At 41.1% G+C, this 18,458-nt stretch overlaps 2 protein-coding genes across 2 annotated transcripts; both read left to right on the top strand.

The window, feature by feature from the left end:
* Positions 1 to 1,575: 1,575 nt before the first annotated feature.
* Positions 1,576 to 4,744, top strand: LOC140143548 (integrase/recombinase xerD homolog). The gene is given in 4 exon segments (XM_072165372.1): positions 1,576 to 1,990; positions 3,754 to 3,881; positions 3,883 to 3,935; positions 3,937 to 4,744. Coding segments are annotated over 4 exon segments (1,404 nt in total).
* A 342-nt stretch (positions 4,745 to 5,086) lies between these two features.
* LOC140143577 (integrase/recombinase xerD homolog) lies at positions 5,087 to 13,264 on the top strand. The gene is made up of 2 exons (XM_072165395.1): positions 5,087 to 5,117; positions 12,065 to 13,264. Exons 1-2 carry the CDS (start codon positions 5,087 to 5,089, stop codon positions 13,054 to 13,056), a joined length of 1,023 nt encoding a protein of 340 aa, XP_072021496.1. The 3' UTR covers positions 13,057 to 13,264.
* The last annotated feature ends 5,194 nt before the right edge of the window (positions 13,265 to 18,458 follow it).

Raw genomic sequence — 18,458 nt, 5'->3', positions numbered from 1 at the left:
AGGTACTTGCGGCTATTAACTCATTAAAGGACAGCCTCGAAAGCCGCGTGGAAAAGGAATGCAAAAGACAGCGGCTCACTGAGGTCCCTGCGTTCAAGAGATTAGGAAATGAGCAACAGTTCAGGCATACTGAAAAAGTATTGACACACATCCAATCCGCACAGAGCAACCTCGAGACACTCGACGTGGATGAGGCAAAGACCAACTTGCAAGACGCCATTAACGAAATAAAAGAGCGTCAGAAGTTAATCAAACTCGCCGATCGGTCCGAGCTGGGTTGGGGAGTAGTTAAAGAATATGTCACGGATAACCTTGCCTCGGACCCAGAGGACGCCAGGAAGACCAAAAAGGCCGAGAAGGCAGCCGCGGCGAAGAAACCAGCAACCAAAAAACGTGGTAGCAACGCCGCATATTCAAGGCCAGGGACTTTTGCGCCATATATCAGACCCGCAACGAGTTCTTTTGCTTCTACTGCTAGGCAGTCTCCATTTTTTCGTCCCTACCGAAGCTTCAACGACTCCCGGACCTGTTTCCAGTGCGGGCTACAAGGCCACGTCAGATCGTCCTGCCCCGCCCTTCGATCCATTCAGCGGCAGCAGTCAGGACCACCAAGCACAGCCGCAAAATACTAGAGATTGGGAGTATCAGCAAGGGGATGTTAAACCACCGGAAGGAGTACAAGGTAGATTGAAAAACCATTACTTGTATTGGAAAGATAATTTGAAAGCAAGTGAATTTGTGCTTGATGTTATAAGTTCGGGATATAAAATACCATTCATTGTTACGCCGCCACCGTTTTTTGCAAAGAACAATAGGTCAAGCTTGGATCACCCCGAATTTGTCAATTCCGCTATATCGGAACTGTTGTGCAAGCGCTGTATTATTGAAATAGATTCACCCCCCTATTGTTGCAACCCTTTGACAGTGGCCAAGGGCAAAAAGTTAAGGTTGGTACTCGATCTGCGTCACCCAAATAAGTTCGTGTTCAAAACAAAGTTTAAATACGAGGACTTAAAATACATTTCACAGGTCCTCGATTTTGATCAATTTTATGCGAGTTTTGATCTAGAATCTGGTTACCACCATGTCGACATATTCCCTCCCCACCAAAAGTATTTGGGATTTGCTTGGCGCTTTGATGCTAACGCAAAGGTTAGATTTTTTGTGTTTAGAGTCCTCCCATTCGGCCTCACAAGCGCCTGTTATTTGTTTTCGAAGCTAACAAGACCGCTTGTATATCATTGGCGCTCACAAGGTATCACATCTTTTATGTACATAGATGACGGATTGATTGTATCTCGCGATTTAGAATCAGCGTTGCGTAACTCCGCTTTTGTAAAAGAATGCGTGACCAAAAGTGGTTTTGTTCCCAGTAAAACAAAGTGTTTATGGCAACCTCAACTCAGTATACAATTTCTCGGCCTTGTTATTGATTCCCGTTCATTAACCTTTACGGTGCCCGCGACCAAAACAGCAAAATTATTTCAATCTATTGAGGATATTTTAGTCTCTCACGCTCGTGCAGAACCGATTCAAATTAAAGCGCTCGCTGCAGTCGCTGGTCAAATAATATCCATGTCCCTTGCCCTTGGACCAGTCACGCGCCTCTTGACACGTGCCATGTATAGATGTATTGAGGCGAGGTCATCGTGGAGAGATTCTTTTGTTATTCCCGATTGCGTAACTGGTGAATTACAATTTTGGCAGTCTAATCTCAATGCTTTTAATGGTTTTGCTATTAAGCATCAACATACACCCACTCGCACCGTATATTCGGACGCAAGCGACTCTGGCTATGGTGGTTATGTTGTTGGGTCTTCCCATTTGCATATCAATGGCTCATGTTCTGCGGACGAGAAATTACGTAGCTCTACGTGGCGCGAGTTAGCAGCCGTATTCAAAATGCTTACTGAACTGTGTGAGGAGTTAGCACATGAAAAGGTCCGCTGGTACACAGATAACACCAACGTCCCTCGTATCCTTGAGCATGGTAGCATGAAACCTCATTTGCATGACTTGGCATTGTCTATTTTTTCATTATAAATGAAGCACAACATCGTGCTATTGCCAGAATGGGTTCCTCGCGATATGAATACCATTGCTGATAAGATCAGCCGAGTTTCAGATTTTGACGATTGGGCCATTCATCAATCAGATTTTGATTACATTGATACTATTTGGGGGCCCCATACTTTTGACCGTTTTGCCTCTCCCGACACCTTCAAGATTCGGAAGTTCAATTCAAGATTTTGGTGCCGCGGCTCATTGGGCGTAGACGCTTTTTGTCATAGTTGGTCGGGTGAGAACAATTATTTGTGCCCACCAGTTTCACTCATAGTGCACTCTATGAGGCATTTACGAAAAAGTAAAGGTCACGGTACACTCATTATTCCTAGGTGGCTTTCGGCATACTTTTGGCCATCCATATGCCCTGATGGTACCCATTTTGACACATCAATCCATGATTGGCGATTGTTGAATATTTCATTCATCCCACCACGCATCACGCCCAATTCCATTTTCGGTAGCGCGCCCAATTTCATGACGCTAGCTTTGAGAATTGATCATAGATGCTTACCTAGGAAGATAAACAGAGGGTTTTGTGCCTCTGACCTTGGCTATTGCCAGGCTTGTGTTTAGATAATCACGAGGTCAAAGTACCCATTTAGACCTAAGCCTATTTGGGGGCACCAGCTTGGGTATTTGCTTACTCGAGCAGTAATTTTGTATGAATTGAGGAACTTTGTTTTCACTGCCATATTGAGGCAGATATATGTATTATAGGCGCTTGCCACCATATGTATATTTGACGTTTTTTGGATGAATTTAGCCAGTTTGAGGCAAGATACTAAAGGCTTTTTGTCACGAGTGACTGATTATTTGATATCAGCTCTACTATCGTTTCTATTGCGCATGAGTTCACTCTCGTATCAGTAGCAACATTGCCCTTTCTTTTTTGCGTTTCTCTACGGCACGGTTTGCGCGCTCGACGCCGTTACCAATTGTTCACCAATAAGATTTTTTCGTGTCCTTGTCTATTTCATTGTTTTATTTCTTGAGGTAGTAATAGAAAAGAAATAAATTTTCTGACGTAAGAATGGAGGAAGAAAGTGAAATTTCTTTTCGTTTGCGTACGAAAGGTCGTTGTACCGTTTACCGGTACACAATAGGCGATTACATAATCACCCATACTACCACAATTGGGATTCGCTTTTGATAGCTCACTCTCAGTCAAGCAAGCATCCGTGCAACACCTAATTGCCCGCCCAAACCCACCCAAAATTTGTTTTTCGTTTGTCATTACTTTTTGTTTTTTCCTTTGAATTGTTCATACATATTCGGTCCAGGGGGAGTGCACCTCCGTTGAGCGTCCTGGATGCACTCACGTTTCCTCCACCGGGGGTTTTTCGTGGCCACTGAGCGCCAACGCCGCGTCGTTGGCCCGTCGCTCAACACCGAATCTGCACTTTTTAAGCCATAGAGCTGTATTAACTTATAGGCCTACCTCACATTCAGTTTAATATTCATAGAATCCATTGTCGCTTGTTATATATAATTGGTCAGCCATCGTAAGAGCATCTTTAACTTCTTAAAGTTATCAAAAAATTTAATAATAACTCAATCAATTTGCGATTGTTCTACAGTTTAATCCTTTGTGCATGTTATTGTATGCATGTTTTGAATGCCTACAAGACGCTATTAGCGTCATTGTTATGAACCTATTGGTGTCTGTTCTTTATTTTTGCTTTGCAGGTGCTTGGAAATGTTTAACATCTTCGCTTCAAGACCCTACTTTAAAACATCTCGCCAGCGTCAATCTTCCGGCCCTTCTCATGTCAGCAAAGGCTACATCTACCACAAAGAAATACCTAGCCTCGTGGAAAAAAATGGGAGGCCTGGGCTTCATCAAGTCCTGAAGTTCCACAGTTCCCGTTAGCCCTCTTCATTTTTCCTTTATATTTCACACCTCGCTGCCACAGGTCCAAAATCTATCGCGGTATCCGCGGCAGCAGCCGTCAGTTGGGCGCACGGTCTAGCCGGTATTCCTTCACCAACGTCTAACTCTATGGTGAAAACTGCTTTGCAAGGTTTTAAGCGCTTAAGATCAACTCCAACCGTTCGTAAGGAGCCCATCACTTCAGACACGTTGGTCAAGTTATTTAGCTCGCACGGTCATTCCAACGCAAACTTGGCCGACCTCCGTGTCTTATTCACATGCTTCGTGAGTTATGCCGGCTTTCTGCGTTTCGACGACTTGAGTCTGATCACAAGAAGAGACTGTACTGTTTCAACTGATCGTATGACTATACACCTAGCAAAATCAAAGTCGGATCAATATAGGGATGGAGCAGACGTGGTAATCGCCAGGACTTCAAAGCCGACATGCCCAGTGGTCGTCGCGGAGCGGTACTTCAAAGCGTTAGGCGATCCCCCAGATTCACCTTTGCCTGTCTTACGTAGGCTAGTCAGTACACGTTCGGGTCTCATTCCTTCTTCCAGTTCATTGAGTTATACCCGCACTCGTGAGATCGTTTTAAATGCACTCAGTCCCCTAGTTCCGGACATTACGTTATATGGCCTTCATAGCCTTATGTCCGGGGGAGCATCAGCTACTTGTAATGCTCATGTGCCATCCTTTCTGATCTCAAAACATGGACGATGGAAGACCGAAAAGGCCAGAAATGCCTATCTTAAACTCGATTCATCCACCACCTTGCTGGCTTCAAAATCCCTCGGGATTTGAGCGATCTGAGACGTTATTAAGTAATTTACCCATATTCAATGTCAACCTACGTTGGAAATATATAATCGCGATCATGAATATGTTATATGTATGCAAATATGAATTGAATGACTGAATATTACGAAAATATGAGAAGAAAAATATGAGAAGAAAAAGATATATTATGATGAATAAATGAACTACGGCACGGTTTGCGCGCTCGACGCCGTTACCACGGCACGGTTTGCGCGCTCGACGCCGTTACCAATTGTTCACCAATAAGATTTTTTCGTGTCCTTGTCTATTTCATTGTTTTATTTCTTGAGGTAGTAATAGAAAAGAAATAAATTTTCTGACGTAAGAATGGAGGAAGAAAGATTAAAAACCATTAAGGGTCGGTTCATAGTGAATATTCGAAGGCGAATATTCGGCTTCGAATACTTTTTGTGACGTCAAAATGTATACGGCAACGAATAAAATATGATGACACGCCGAGTTGAATCGGATTAAATATCGCGCAACTGATAGCGAGATACTATTAATTTATATGAAAGGCTCGAGGTCACCTGAATATCGTTCCGACGAACGTTGATTTCAAAAATCCCCAATGAAAAGGGTTTCAGGCGCAAGCGCCATAAAAGCAGCACATTTTGATGTATAATACCATTTTTCAAAAATTTTTATGCTTTATCAAATTTTTCCGCCCTTTTTATTTACTGCCGCCCCTTCGTTTTTGCCGCCCCTGTTTTTGCCGCCCCTTCTTCCTCCGCCGCCCCTTCATTTTGGCAGCCCCATGCTTTTACCCCGGTGGGCTGGCGCCCCCAAAGCTCCTCCCCCCCAAAAAAAAATACGCGCATGTGGCAGGCAATAGCATTCCAATGCTGTAGTGATGGTAAGTAATGTGTTATGCAAATAATATGATATTTAGGCTTACAAACATTACCTAAATGTACAAGTGAATGTTTCCATATTAACGTAGCTCTATTTAAATCGACTGATGCAGAAAAAAAGTCTAACTCCAAATTCAGATTTATGCCTCCACCCCGTTTTTACATAAATAATGTTTGGCCCCAGTTCTAGGTCCCCATATGCATCTGCCCCTGGCAGAGGATGTGTGAGGGTCTCGGGGTGGTAAATCATTGGTTATTGATATAAAAATGCGTTTGCCATGGAGGTTCACCCATTTTTGTCATCTTTTCCGCACTAGCGGAATTCTTGACGTTTTTGGCACCTATAAAATGTTATTTTGGGCGGAATAAAGATGTGATGCGTTGTTATCAGTCAAATTCATAATTATAATTATTAATTAAGAGGGCAAAATAAGTAACATGTAGGAATGGATATATAGCGCTTTGCAATGAATATCTTTATAAACTATGCAGAACAACCAAAACCACGAACGTTGGTACCCTATCATTGCCTGTTCTTTTAAAAAATTCTTGTTTATTTCTATAATTTGTGAATCAGGCATTAAGACACACTTAGGCCCTAGCAATGTAGGCCTACACAATTTCGGAACGAGACTTTTTATCTTTTGACGCGTATTTCAGTCGAATGACAAAATTGATTGCTCAATGAATCATGAAATGAGAGCAATACTACTTTGATGATACCGATCTCAAGTGCATATCAGCCAATGCCTCATTTCAAATATATAGTTTTAGTTTTGGTTTTGGTTTTGGTCACGTGGTTTCCTATTGTCCTGCCTAACCACTTGAATCACAAGATATCGAACTCATTGTTTCTACCTTTTGTTTAAAACTAAACATTTGTGGCAGGTAGTTTCGGTTTTGGTTTCAGTTTCTTATAAGTTGTGTGACAAATAAAATTACAGGATTTTCGAGTTACCTGATCTAAGTATACAAAAGAAATGTTTAAATTTCGCAGTGCAATATTCACGAGCAGAGAAGTCGAACAAAGCAGTCTACATTTGAAAGCATTGATTTAGTTTGAAAGCATTGACAAGAGACTACGAAATTAGCCTAAGCTGATTTCACTGTGAAAATATATAGACCATCGAAATATTTCCACAGACATTACAATAGCCACTTGACAGATTATGACTTCATTGATATCAACACTATTATACATAACTCTATTTATGTGCATGTCGCATGACGGAAGATCAATATCATAGAAAGCTGGTTTAAACTAACTTGTATTCAATTTATTTATTGGAGAATAGAGAGAGATAGAAGAGATCGCCAGGGAAAGAGGGTATGTGTGTGTGTGTGAGGGGGGAGGGGGTAAGAGAAAGGAAGAAAGAGAAACAGAGGAGAGAGAGCATTGGAAGTGGGAAGGGAAGGAGGGGAGAGGGGGCTCAAGAGTGGAGTGGAATAATAGGGAAGAGTCGATATCGAGTGTGGGGGGGGGAGGAGGAGGTTATATATAGGTGGCGGAGGGAACATAGGTAAGAGGTATGGGTTGTGCTTTCCGGGGAATAATCTAATTCATAATCAAATCATCTACATCATCATGCATCGTTTATATTTCAGACAAATAAACAAAACACCCCCCCCACCCCCTCAATATATGCACATGATTTCTACATGTAGGCCTAGGTCTCGTATATATCCATCATTTGTAATTTTATGGTGTCATGGAAGTATGCCACCTACGGCAAAAGTCGCCCGCGTTGATAGATATCGATAATGAAAATGTTAGCACAATAGGCTATTATATACGTATGGTTATAGGCCATTATACTTTTGATTATATATACCCTCTTGTGTCCTCCCAGCACAATAGTGTTATGATTGCATACCAGTTCATCTCCACATTTTAATCCCTTGATTTTTGGTTTCTGAACAATAGAGAAACCAAAACTATATATTGAAATGAGGGAATGAAAAAGTATTCACCGGAAATATATTTGTGGGAGTTGAATTTTGTTGAACTCGACAGATATATATTTGGTGGGTCACCATTGGATGGTCTCATATATAACACTTGTGAGGGCTGTCATATTTGTCGTCGCTTCAATCACATCTTATGATATTTTATATTTATTCTATCTATCTATCTATCTATCTATCTATCTATCTATCTATCTATCTATCTATCTATTTATCTATTTATCTATTTATTTATTTATTTATTTATTTATTTATTTATTGACTTATTTATTTATTTATTTTTTATTTATTTATTTATCTATTGACTCATTCATTTCTTGATTTGCTTTGCAGCTGAAATCTGCAAGAAGGTATGGGTCAACCTCCGCGCAGGTTACAGGCAGGTCGTAAATGCCCCGAAAAGCAAATCTTTTTTACTCCTATTCAGGTCAGGGGCGTAACCAGCACGCCCCTCTATTTTGTGCAGATCGGCGCCTGACTCTGTGTATTTTTGCAGAGGGGCGCCTGACTTTGTGTGGGCGCCGAGCCGCGGCGGCGGTGGCGGTGGCTCAAGGGGGCTGAGCACCACGAAGCATATTAGAAAATATCAGTGTTTCAGAGTACAAATTTCACAATGAAAGTAGTAGGCCTATAGATCTTCTTCTCTCTTTCTTTTCCTTTTCTCTTCTCCCTTGAGTCCCTTCCCTTTTCTCTTCTCCCTTTCCCTTTTCTTCCCTCTTTTTCTTTTCTTCTTTCCCTTTCTCTTCCCTTTTCTTTCCTTTTTCTCTTCTCCTTCCCCTTTTTCTCTTCTTTCCCTTTCTCTTCCCTCTTTTTCTTCCCTCTTTTCTTTCTCTCTTTCCCATCCCTTCCCAATTAATTTTTGACTCTTCTTCCAGGTTTTTTTTGTCCGGGGCAGCTTGCACCCCCGGCCCCCACTGGTTACGCCACTGCTCCTATTTAGACCCATTTATACAGACATTAAATCATGACAATAGTTCAATGGAGTTTACCTATTATGATTTTATTAACTTCGTTAAAGAAATTCTCTAAATTTTGATTACCTTGGTCAACGGGCAATACTTGTTAACAGTCGGGCAACGCTGTGAATTGTAGAAATATATCTTTCTCCGGTTCATAGTTTTATATTCGAAGCCGCATATATTTTGACGCCCAAAACGTATTCGAAGCCGAATATTCGCCTTCGAATATTCACTTTGAACCGGCCTTAACTCTCTATTACACAGTTTTCAATGAAAAATAGCAAGATTTTCTCATACATGGAACTCTCAGAGCTTAGTAACTTTCAGTTACTCTCAAAGCAACAGGACTCTGAAATTTGCACAATTTGTCTACAAAGCTTAGAGTAGAAGATTGACAAATGATCAAAATGATGAACTGAGACATTTCTTGTTTTTACAACTGAGGTCTACAAATTTACAGAGCGCCCTCCTTTTTTGAGACACAAGATGAGCACGGGAAGCACTTTTCGGCACCACGTAGAGCAGGTTATGAATATTAATGAGTATGTGAATGCCTTCGTGTCGGGTTTACCATCTCGAGAATCCTTGGTGTGTCTCGCATATGCATGTAGTACATTGAAATATATGAATGTATATACAATGTACATAGGCCTAATTTGATATTGCAGATGCTTGGTTTCTTTGATTGATTTACTTTTGTTATAAGTACTTATAATGAAAAGATTAAATGAAAAATAAAAAATGTTTGTTTATTAATGTTTAATCTTATTGATTTACGTTTAAAAGACAAATTTCTCAAGAAAAATATTAAAATAATAATAATGTAACATAAGATAAAAATAAAACTTTTGAAAAAATTCTCAGTGTTGCATTTTTTATTTCTTTATTATTTGTGTATTTCTTTATTTATTTATTTATCCAGGGCCCCGATTTAGTAACTTGGGGTCCTGAGGTAATAACTCTTGTTGGGGCTCTGAGCAGGGGGCCCTGAGTCACTAGTGCGCACCCCGAGTTACTCTGTCACAGGACCCCAAGTTACTAAGTCAGGGGACAAGTTGACTACCGGTATCTCATGGGCCTATATTTAGGCCTACTAGGTAGGGCAGGGCCCCGACTTGGTAACACAGGGTCCAAGATACGGGGCCCTAATATAGTATCTTAGGGCCTTAACTTAGTAACTCGGGGCCCGGACATAGTAGCTTGGAGCCCGAGATATCCGGGCCCAAGATACTAAATTCAGGGCACAAGATCTAAGCCTAGACTTAGTAACTTGGGGCCAAGAGACTAATAACTCTGCTCGGGATCCTGAGATACCAAGTGTGGGCCCGAGTTACTATCACGGGCCAAAGGTTCTTTAGTCTAGGCACCAAGTTACTAAGTCTGGGCGCCAAGTTACTAAGTCGGGGCCCTGAAGCTACTATTTTGGGGCCCCAAGTTGTGGCCCAAGTTATTATCTTGGGGTCCCAAGGTACTAAGTTAGGGCCCCGAGTTACTATCTTGGGGCCTATAGTTACTAAATAGGGCAGGCCCCGATATAGTAACTTGGGCCTAAAAATTGTTTGATTAGGGACCGTTCACATACACTTGTAAGGGGGGACTGATGCAAAAAAAAATCATCACGAAATTTTTTTGGGGCCCCCCTTTACAGACCTCAAAAATTTCAGGGTCCTTTTTTGCTTACTGAACTGTGTGAGGAGTTAGCACATGAAAAGGTCCGCTGGTACACAGATAACACCAACGTCCCTCGTATCCTTGAGCATGGTAGCATGAAACCTCATTTGCATGACTTGGCATTGTCTATTTTTTTATTTTTAATGAAGCACAACATCGTGCTATTGCCAGAATGGGTTCCTCGCGATATGAATACCATTGCTGATAAGATCAGCCGAGTTTCAGATTTTGACGATTGGGCCATTCATCAATCAGATTTTGATTACATTGATACTATTTGGTGGCCGCATACTTTTGACCGTTTTGCCTCTCCCGACACCTTCAAGATTCGGAAGTTCAATTCAAGATTTTGGTGCCGCGGCTCATTGGGCGTAGACGCTTTTTGTCATAGTTGGTCGGGTGAGAACAATTATTTGTGCCCACCAGTTTCACTCATAGTGCACTCTATGAGGCATTTACGAAAAAGTAAAGGTCACGGTACACTCATTATTCCTAGGTGGCTTTCGGCATACTTTTGGCCATCCATATGCCCTGATGGTACCCATTTTGACACATCAATCCATGATTGGCGATTGTTGAATATTTCATTCATCCCACCACGCATCACGCCCAATTCCATTTTCGGTAGCGCGCCCAATTTCATGACGCTAGCTTTGAGAATTGATCATAGATGCTTACCTAGGAAGATAAACAGAGGGTTTTGTGCCTCTGACCTTGGCTATTGCCAGGCTTGTGTTTAGATAATCACGAGGTCAAAGTACCCATTTAGACCTAAGCCTATTTGGGGCACCAGCTTGGGTATTTGCTTACTCGAGCAGTAATTTTGTATGAATTGAGGAACTTTGTTTTCACTGCCATATTGAGGCAGATATATGTATTATAGGCGCTTGCCACCATATGTATATTTGACGTTTTTTGGATGAATTTAGCCAGTTTGAGGCAAGATACTAAAAGGCTTTTTGTCACGAGTGACTGATTATTTGATATCAGCTCTACTATCGTTTCTATTGCGCATGAGTTCACTCTCGTATCAGTAGCAACATTGCCCTTTCTTTTGCGTTTCTCTACGGCACGGTTTGCGCGCTCGACGCCGTTACCAATTGTTCACCAATAAGATTTTTTCGTGTCCTTGTCTATTTCATTGTTTTATTTCTTGAGGTAGTAATAGAAAAGAAATAAATTTTCTGACGTAAGAATCGAGGAAGAAAGTGAAATTTCTTTTCGTTTGCGTACGAAAGGTCGTTGTACCGTTTACCGGTACACAATAAAGGCGATTACATAATCACCCATACTACCACAATTGGGATTCGCTTTTGATAGCTCACTCTCAGTCAAGCAAGCATCCGTGCAACACCTAATTTCCCGCCCAAACCCACCCAAAATTTGTTTTTTCGTTTGTCATTACTTTTTTGTTTTTTCCCTTTGAATTGTTCATACATATTCGGTCCAGGGGGAGTGCACCTCCGTTGAGCGTCCTGGATGCACTCACGTTTCCTCCACCGGGGTTTTTTCGTGGCCACTGAGCGCCAACGCCGCGTCGTTGGCCCGTCGCTCAACACCGAATCTGCACTTTTTAAGCCATAGAGCTGTATTAACTTATAGGCCTACCTCACATTCAGTTTAATATTCATAGAATCCATTGTCGCTTGTTATATATAATTGGTCAGCCATCGTAAGAGCATCTTTAACTTCTTAAAGTTATCAAAAAATTTAATAATAACTCAATCAATTTGCGATTGTTCTACAGTTTAATCCTTTGTGCATGTTATTGTATGCATGTTTTGAATGCCTACAAGACGCTATTAGCGTCATTGTTATGAACCTATTGGTGTCTGTTCTTTATTTTTGCTTTGCAGGTGCTTGGAAATGTTTAACATCTTCGCTTCAAGACCCTACTTTAAAACATCTCGCCAGCGTCAATCTTCCGGCCCTTCTCATGTCAGCAAAGGCTACATCTACCACAAAGAAATACCTAGCCTCGTGGAAAAAATGGGAGGCCTGGGCTTCATCAAATCCTGAAGTTTCCACATTTCCCGTTAGCCCTTTTCATTTTTCCCTTTATATTTCACACCTCGCTGCCACAGGTCCAAAATCTATCGCGGTATCCGCGGCAGCAGCCGTCAGTTGGGCGCACGGTCTAGCCGGTATTCCTTCACCAACGTCTAACTCTATGGTGAAAACTGCTTTGCAAGGTTTTAAGCGCTTAAGATCAACTCCAACCGTTCGTAAGGAGCCCATCACTTCAGACACGTTGGTCAAGTTATTTAGCTCGCACGGTCATTCCAACGCAAACTTGGCCGACCTCCGTGTCTTATTCACATGCTTCGTGAGTTATGCCGGCTTTCTGCGTTTCGACGACTTGAGTCTGATCACAAGAAGAGACTGTACTGTTTCAACTGATCGTATGACTATACACCTAGCAAAATCAAAGTCGGATCAATATAGGGATGGAGCAGACGTGGTAATCGCCAGGACTTCAAAGCCGACATGCCCAGTTGTCGTCGCGGAGCGGTTCTTCAAAGCGTTAGGCGATCCCCCAGATTCACCTTTGCCTGTCTTACGTAGGCTAGTCAGTACACGTTCGGGTCTCATTCCTTCTTCCAGTTCATTGAGTTATACCCGCACTCGTGAGATCGTTTTAAATGCACTCAGTCCCCTAGTTCCGGACATTACGTTATATGGCCTTCATAGCCTTAGGTCCGGGGGAGCATCAGCTGCTTGTAATGCTCACGTGCCATCCTTTCTGATCTCAAAACATGGACGATGGAAGACCGAAAAGGCCAGAAATGCCTATCTTAAACTCGATTCATCCACCACCTTGCTGGCTTCAAAATCCCTCGGGATTTGAGCGATCTGAGACGTTATTAAGTAATTTACCCATATTCAATGTCAACCTACGTTGGAAATATATAATCGCGATCATGAATATGTTATATGTATGCAAATATGAAATGAATGACTGAATATTACGAAAATATGAGAAGAAAAATATGAGAAGAAAAAGATATATTATGATGAATAAATGAACTACGGCACGGTTTGCGCGCTCGACGCCGTTACCACGGCACGGTTTGCGCGCTCGACGCCGTTACCAATTGTTCACCAATAAGATTTTTTCGTGTCCTTGTCTATTTCATTGTTTTATTTCTTGAGGTAGTAATAGAAAAGAAATAAATTTTCTGACGTAAGAATGGAGGAAGAAAGATTAAAAACCATTAAGGGTCGGTTCATAGTGAATATTCGAAGGCGAATATTCGGCTTCGAATACTTTTTGTGACGTCAAAATGTATACGGCAACGAATAAAATATGATGACACGCCGAGTTGAATCGGATTAAATATCGCGCAACTGATAGCGAGATACTATTAATTTATATGAAAGGCTCGAGGTCACCTGAATATCGTTCCGACGAACGTTGATTTCAAAAATCCCCAATGAAAAGGGTTTCAGGCGCAAGCGCCATAAAAGCAGCACATTTTGATGTATAATACCATTTTTTCAAAAATTTTTATGCTTTATCAAATTTTTCCGCCCTTTTTTATTTACTGCCGCCCCCTTCGTTTTTGTCGCCCCTGTTTTTGCCGCCCCTTCTTCCTCCGCCGCCCCTTCATTTTGGCAGCCCCCTGCTTTTACCCCGGTGGGCTGGCGCCCCCAAAGCTCCTCCCCCCCAAAAAAAAATACGCGCATGTGGCAGGCAATAGCATTCCAATGCTGTAGTGATGGTAAATAATGTGTTATGCAAATAATATGATATTTAGGCTTACAAACATTACCTAAATGTACAAGTGAATGTTTTTTTTTAATGGTACGGCGACCTCCGACATCTACAGTCTTACAATAGTCTAACTCCAAATTCAGATTTATGCCTCCACCCCGTTTTTACATAAATAATGTTTGGCCCCAGTTCTAGGTCCCCATATGCATCTGCCCCTGGCAGAGGATGTGTGAGGGTCTCGGGGTGGTAAATCATTGGTTATTGATATAAAAATGCGTTTGCCATGGAGGTTCACCCATTTTTGTCATCTTTTCCGCACTAGCGGAATTCTTGACGTTTTTGGCACCTATAAAATGTTATTTTGGGCGGAATAAAGATGTGATGCGTTGTTATCAGTCAAATTCATAATTATAATTATTAATTAAGAGGGCAAAATAAGTAACATGTAGGAATGGATATATAGCGCTTTGCAATGAATATCTTTATAAACTATGCAGAACAACCAAAACCACGAACGTTGGTACCCTATCATTGCCTGTTCTTTTAAAAAAATTCTTGTTTATTTCTATAATTTGTGAATCAGGCATTAAGACACACTTAGGCCCTAGCAATGTAGGCCTACACAATTTCGGAACGAGACTTTTTATCTTTTGACGCGTATTTCAGTCGAATGACAAAATTGATTGCTCAATGAATCATGAAATGAGAGCAATACTACTTTGATGATACCGATCTCAAGTGCATATCAGCCAATGCCTCATTTCAAATATATAGTTTTAGTTTTGGTTTTGGTTTTGGTCACGTGGTTTCCTATTGTCCTGCCTAACCACTTGAATCACAAGATATCGAACTCATTGTTTCTACCTTTTGTTTAAAACTAAACATTTGTGGCAGGTAGTTTCGGTTTTGGTTTCAGTTTCTTATAAGTTGTGTGACAAATAAAATTACAGGATTTTCGAGTTACCTGATCTAAGTATACAAAAGAAATGTTTAAATTTCGCAGTGCAATATTCACGAGCAGAGAAGTCGAACAAAGCAGTCTACATTTGAAAGCATTGATTTAGTTTGAAAGCATTGACAAGAGACTACGAAATTAGCCTAAGCTGATTTCACTGTGAAAATATATAGACCATCGAAATATTTCCACAGACATTACAATAGCCACTTGACAGATTATGACTTCATTGATATCAACACTATTATACATAACTCTATTTATGTGCATGTCGCATGACGGAAGATCAATATCATAGAAAGCTGGTTTAAACTAACTTTCTATTGATATTGATCTTCCGAGATAGAAGAGATCGCCAGGGAAAGAGGGTATGTGTGTGTGTGTGTGAGGGGGGAGGGGGTAAGGGTAAGGGAGAAAGAGAAACAGAGGAGAGAGAGCATTGGAAGTGGGAAGGGAAGGAGGGGGAGAGGGGGGCTCAAGAGTGGAGTGGAATAATAGGGAAGAGTCGATATCGAGTGTGGGGAGGGGGGAGGAGGAGGTTATATATAGGTGGCGGAGGGAACATAGGTAAGAGGTATGGGTTGTGCTTTCCGGGGAATAATCTAATTCATAATCAAATCATCTACATCATCATGCATCGTTTATATTTCAGACAAATAAACAAAACACCCCCCCACCCCTCAATATATGCACATGATTTCTACATGTAGGCCTAGGTCTCGTATATATCCATCATTTGTAATTTTATGGTGTCATGGAAGTATGCCACCTACGGCAAAAGTCGCCCGCGTTGATAGATATCGATAATGAAAATGTTAGCACAATAGGCTATTATATACGTATGGTTATAGGCCATTATACTTTTGATTATATATACCCTCTTGTGTCCTCCCAGCACAATAGTGTTATGATTGCATACCAGTTCATCTCCACATTTTAATCCCTTGATTTTTGGTTTCTGAACAATAGAGAAACCAAAACTATATATTTGAAATGAGGGAATGAAAAAAGTATTCACCGGAAATATATTTGTGGGAGTTGAATTTTGTTGAACTCGACAGATATATATTTGGTGGGTCACCATTGGATGGTCTCATATATAACACTTGTGAGGGCTGTCATATTTGTCGTCGCTTCAATCACATCTTATGATATTTATATATTTATCTATCTATCTATCTATCTATCTATCTATCTATCTATCTATCTATCTATCTATCTATCTATTTATTTATTTATTTATTTATTTATTTATTTATTTATTGACTTATTTATTTATTTATTTTTTATTTATTTATTTATCTATTGACTCATTCATTTCTTGATTTGCTTTGCAGCTGAAATCTGCAAGAAGGTATGGGTCAACCTCCGCGCAGGTTACAGGCAGGTCGTAAATGCCCCGAAAAGCAAATCTTTTTTACTCCTATTCAGGTCAGGGGCGTAACCAGCACGCCCCCTCTATTTTGTGCAGATCGGCGCCTGACTCTGTGTATTTTTGCAGAGGGGCGCCTGACTTTGTGTGGGCGCCGAGCCGCGGCGGCAGTGGCGGTCGGCACCGCCCCCTCTATTGAAAATTCCTGGATCCGCCCCTGGGGGTGGGGGGGGGGGTTCAAGATTGAAACATTCCCCAATTTCTGATCAAAAGTTTTAGTAATTATGTTCGAGAGAAAGCTCGCTTGCCGCGAAGTGTTAAACGGGTGGAGTTGGTGGGGTCCAGGGGCAAAGCCCAGGCGGGGTCAAGGGGGCTGAGCACCACGAAGCTCCTGGTTTTTGGCATATTAGAAAATATCAGTGTTTCAGAGTACAAATTTCACAATGAAAGTAGTAGGCCTATAGATCTTCTTCTCTCTTTCTTTTCCTTTTCTCTTCTCCCTTGAGTCCCTTCCTTTTTTCTTTCCTTGCCCCTTTTCTTCCCTCTTTTTTCTTTTCTTCTTTCCCCTTTCTCTTCCCTTTTTCTTTCCTTTTTCTCTTCTCCTTCTCCCTTCCCTTTTTCTCTTCTTTCCCTTTCTCTTCCCTCTTTTTTCTTCCCTCTTTTTCTCTCTTTCCCATCCCCTTCCCAATTAATTTTTGACTCTTCTTCCAGGTTTTTTGTGTCCGGGGGCAGCTTGCACCCCCGGCCCCCACTGGTTACGCCACTGCTCCTATTTAGACCCATTTATACAGACATTAAATCATGACAATAGTTCAATGGAGTTTACCTATTATGATTTTATTAACTTCGTTAAAGAAATTCTCTAAATTTTGATTACCTTGGTCAACGGGCAATACTTGTTAACAGTCGGGCAACGCTGTGAATTGTAGAAATATATCTTTCTCCGGTTCATAGTTTTATATTCGAAGCCGCATATATTTTGACGCCCAAAACGTATTCGAAGCCGAATATTCGCCTTCGAATATTCACTTTGAACCGGCCTTAACTCTCTATTACACAGTTTTCAATGAAAAATAGCAAGATTTTCTCATACATGGAACTCTCAGAGCTTAGTAACTTTCAGTTACTCTCAAAGCAACAGGACTCTGAAATTTGCACAATTTGTCTACAAAGCTTAGAGTAGAAGATTGACAAATGATCAAAATGATGAACTGAGACATTTCTTGTTTTTACAACTGAGGTCTACAAATTTACAGAGCGCCCTCCTTTTTGAGACACAAGATGAGCACAGGAAGCACTTTTCGGCACCACGTAGAGCAGGTTATGAATATTAATGAGTATGTGAATGCCTTCGTGTCGGGTTTACCATCTCGAGAATCCTTGGTGTGTCTCGCATATGCATGTAGTACATTGAAATATATGAATGTATATACAATGTACATAGGCCTAATTGATATTGCAGATGCTTGGTTTCTTTGATTGATTTACTTTTGTTATAAGTACTTATAATGAAAAGATTAAATGAAAAATAAAAAATGTTTGTTTATTAATGTTTAATCTTATTGATTTACGTTTAAAAGACAAATTTCTCAAGAAAAATATTAAAATAATAATAATGTAACATAAGATAAAAATAAAACTTTTGAAAAAATTCTCAGTGTTGCATTTTTTATTTCTTTATTATTTGTGTATTTCTTTATTTATTTATTTATCCAGGGCCCCGATTTAGTAACTTGGGGTCCTGAGGTAATAACTCTTGTTGGGGCCCTGACCCGGGGGCCCTGAGTCACTAGTGCGCACCCCGAGTTACTCTGTCACAGGACCCCAAGTTACTAAGTCAGGGGACAAGTTGACTACCGGTATCTCATGGGCCTATATTTAGGCCTACTAGGTAGGGCAGGGCCCCGACTTGGTAACACAGGGTCCAAGATACGGGGCCCTAATATAGTATCTTAGGGCCTTAACTTAGTAACTCGGGGCCCGGACATAGTAGCTTGGAGCCCGAGATATCCGGGCCCAAGATACTAAATTCAGGGCACAAGATCTAAGCCTAGACTTAGTAACTTGGGGCCAAGAGACTAATAACTCTGCTCGGGATCCTGAGATACCAAGTGTGGGCCCGAGTTACTATCACGGGCCAAAGGTTCTTTAGTCTAGGCACCAAGTTACTAAGTCTGGGCGCCAAGTTACTAAGTCGGGGCCCTGAAG

This window comes from Amphiura filiformis, unplaced genomic scaffold, assembly GCF_039555335.1.
Source record: "Amphiura filiformis unplaced genomic scaffold, Afil_fr2py scaffold_23, whole genome shotgun sequence".
In the NCBI taxonomy this organism is placed as follows: domain Eukaryota; kingdom Metazoa; phylum Echinodermata; class Ophiuroidea; order Amphilepidida; family Amphiuridae; genus Amphiura; species Amphiura filiformis.
Note: the sequence above shows the minus strand (reverse complement) of the source record. Positions and strands in the feature narration are given on the sequence as shown.

Bases quoted from the DNA above. Each gene is read 5' to 3' on its own strand.
- LOC140143577 (XM_072165395.1), top strand. From the start codon at position 5,087: ATGGAGGAAGAAAGATTAAAAACCATTAAGG. The intron at 5,118-12,064 runs GTCGGTTCATAG...TTTGCTTTGCAG, and splicing joins AAGATTAAAAACCATTAAGG to GTGCTTGGAAATGTTTAACA.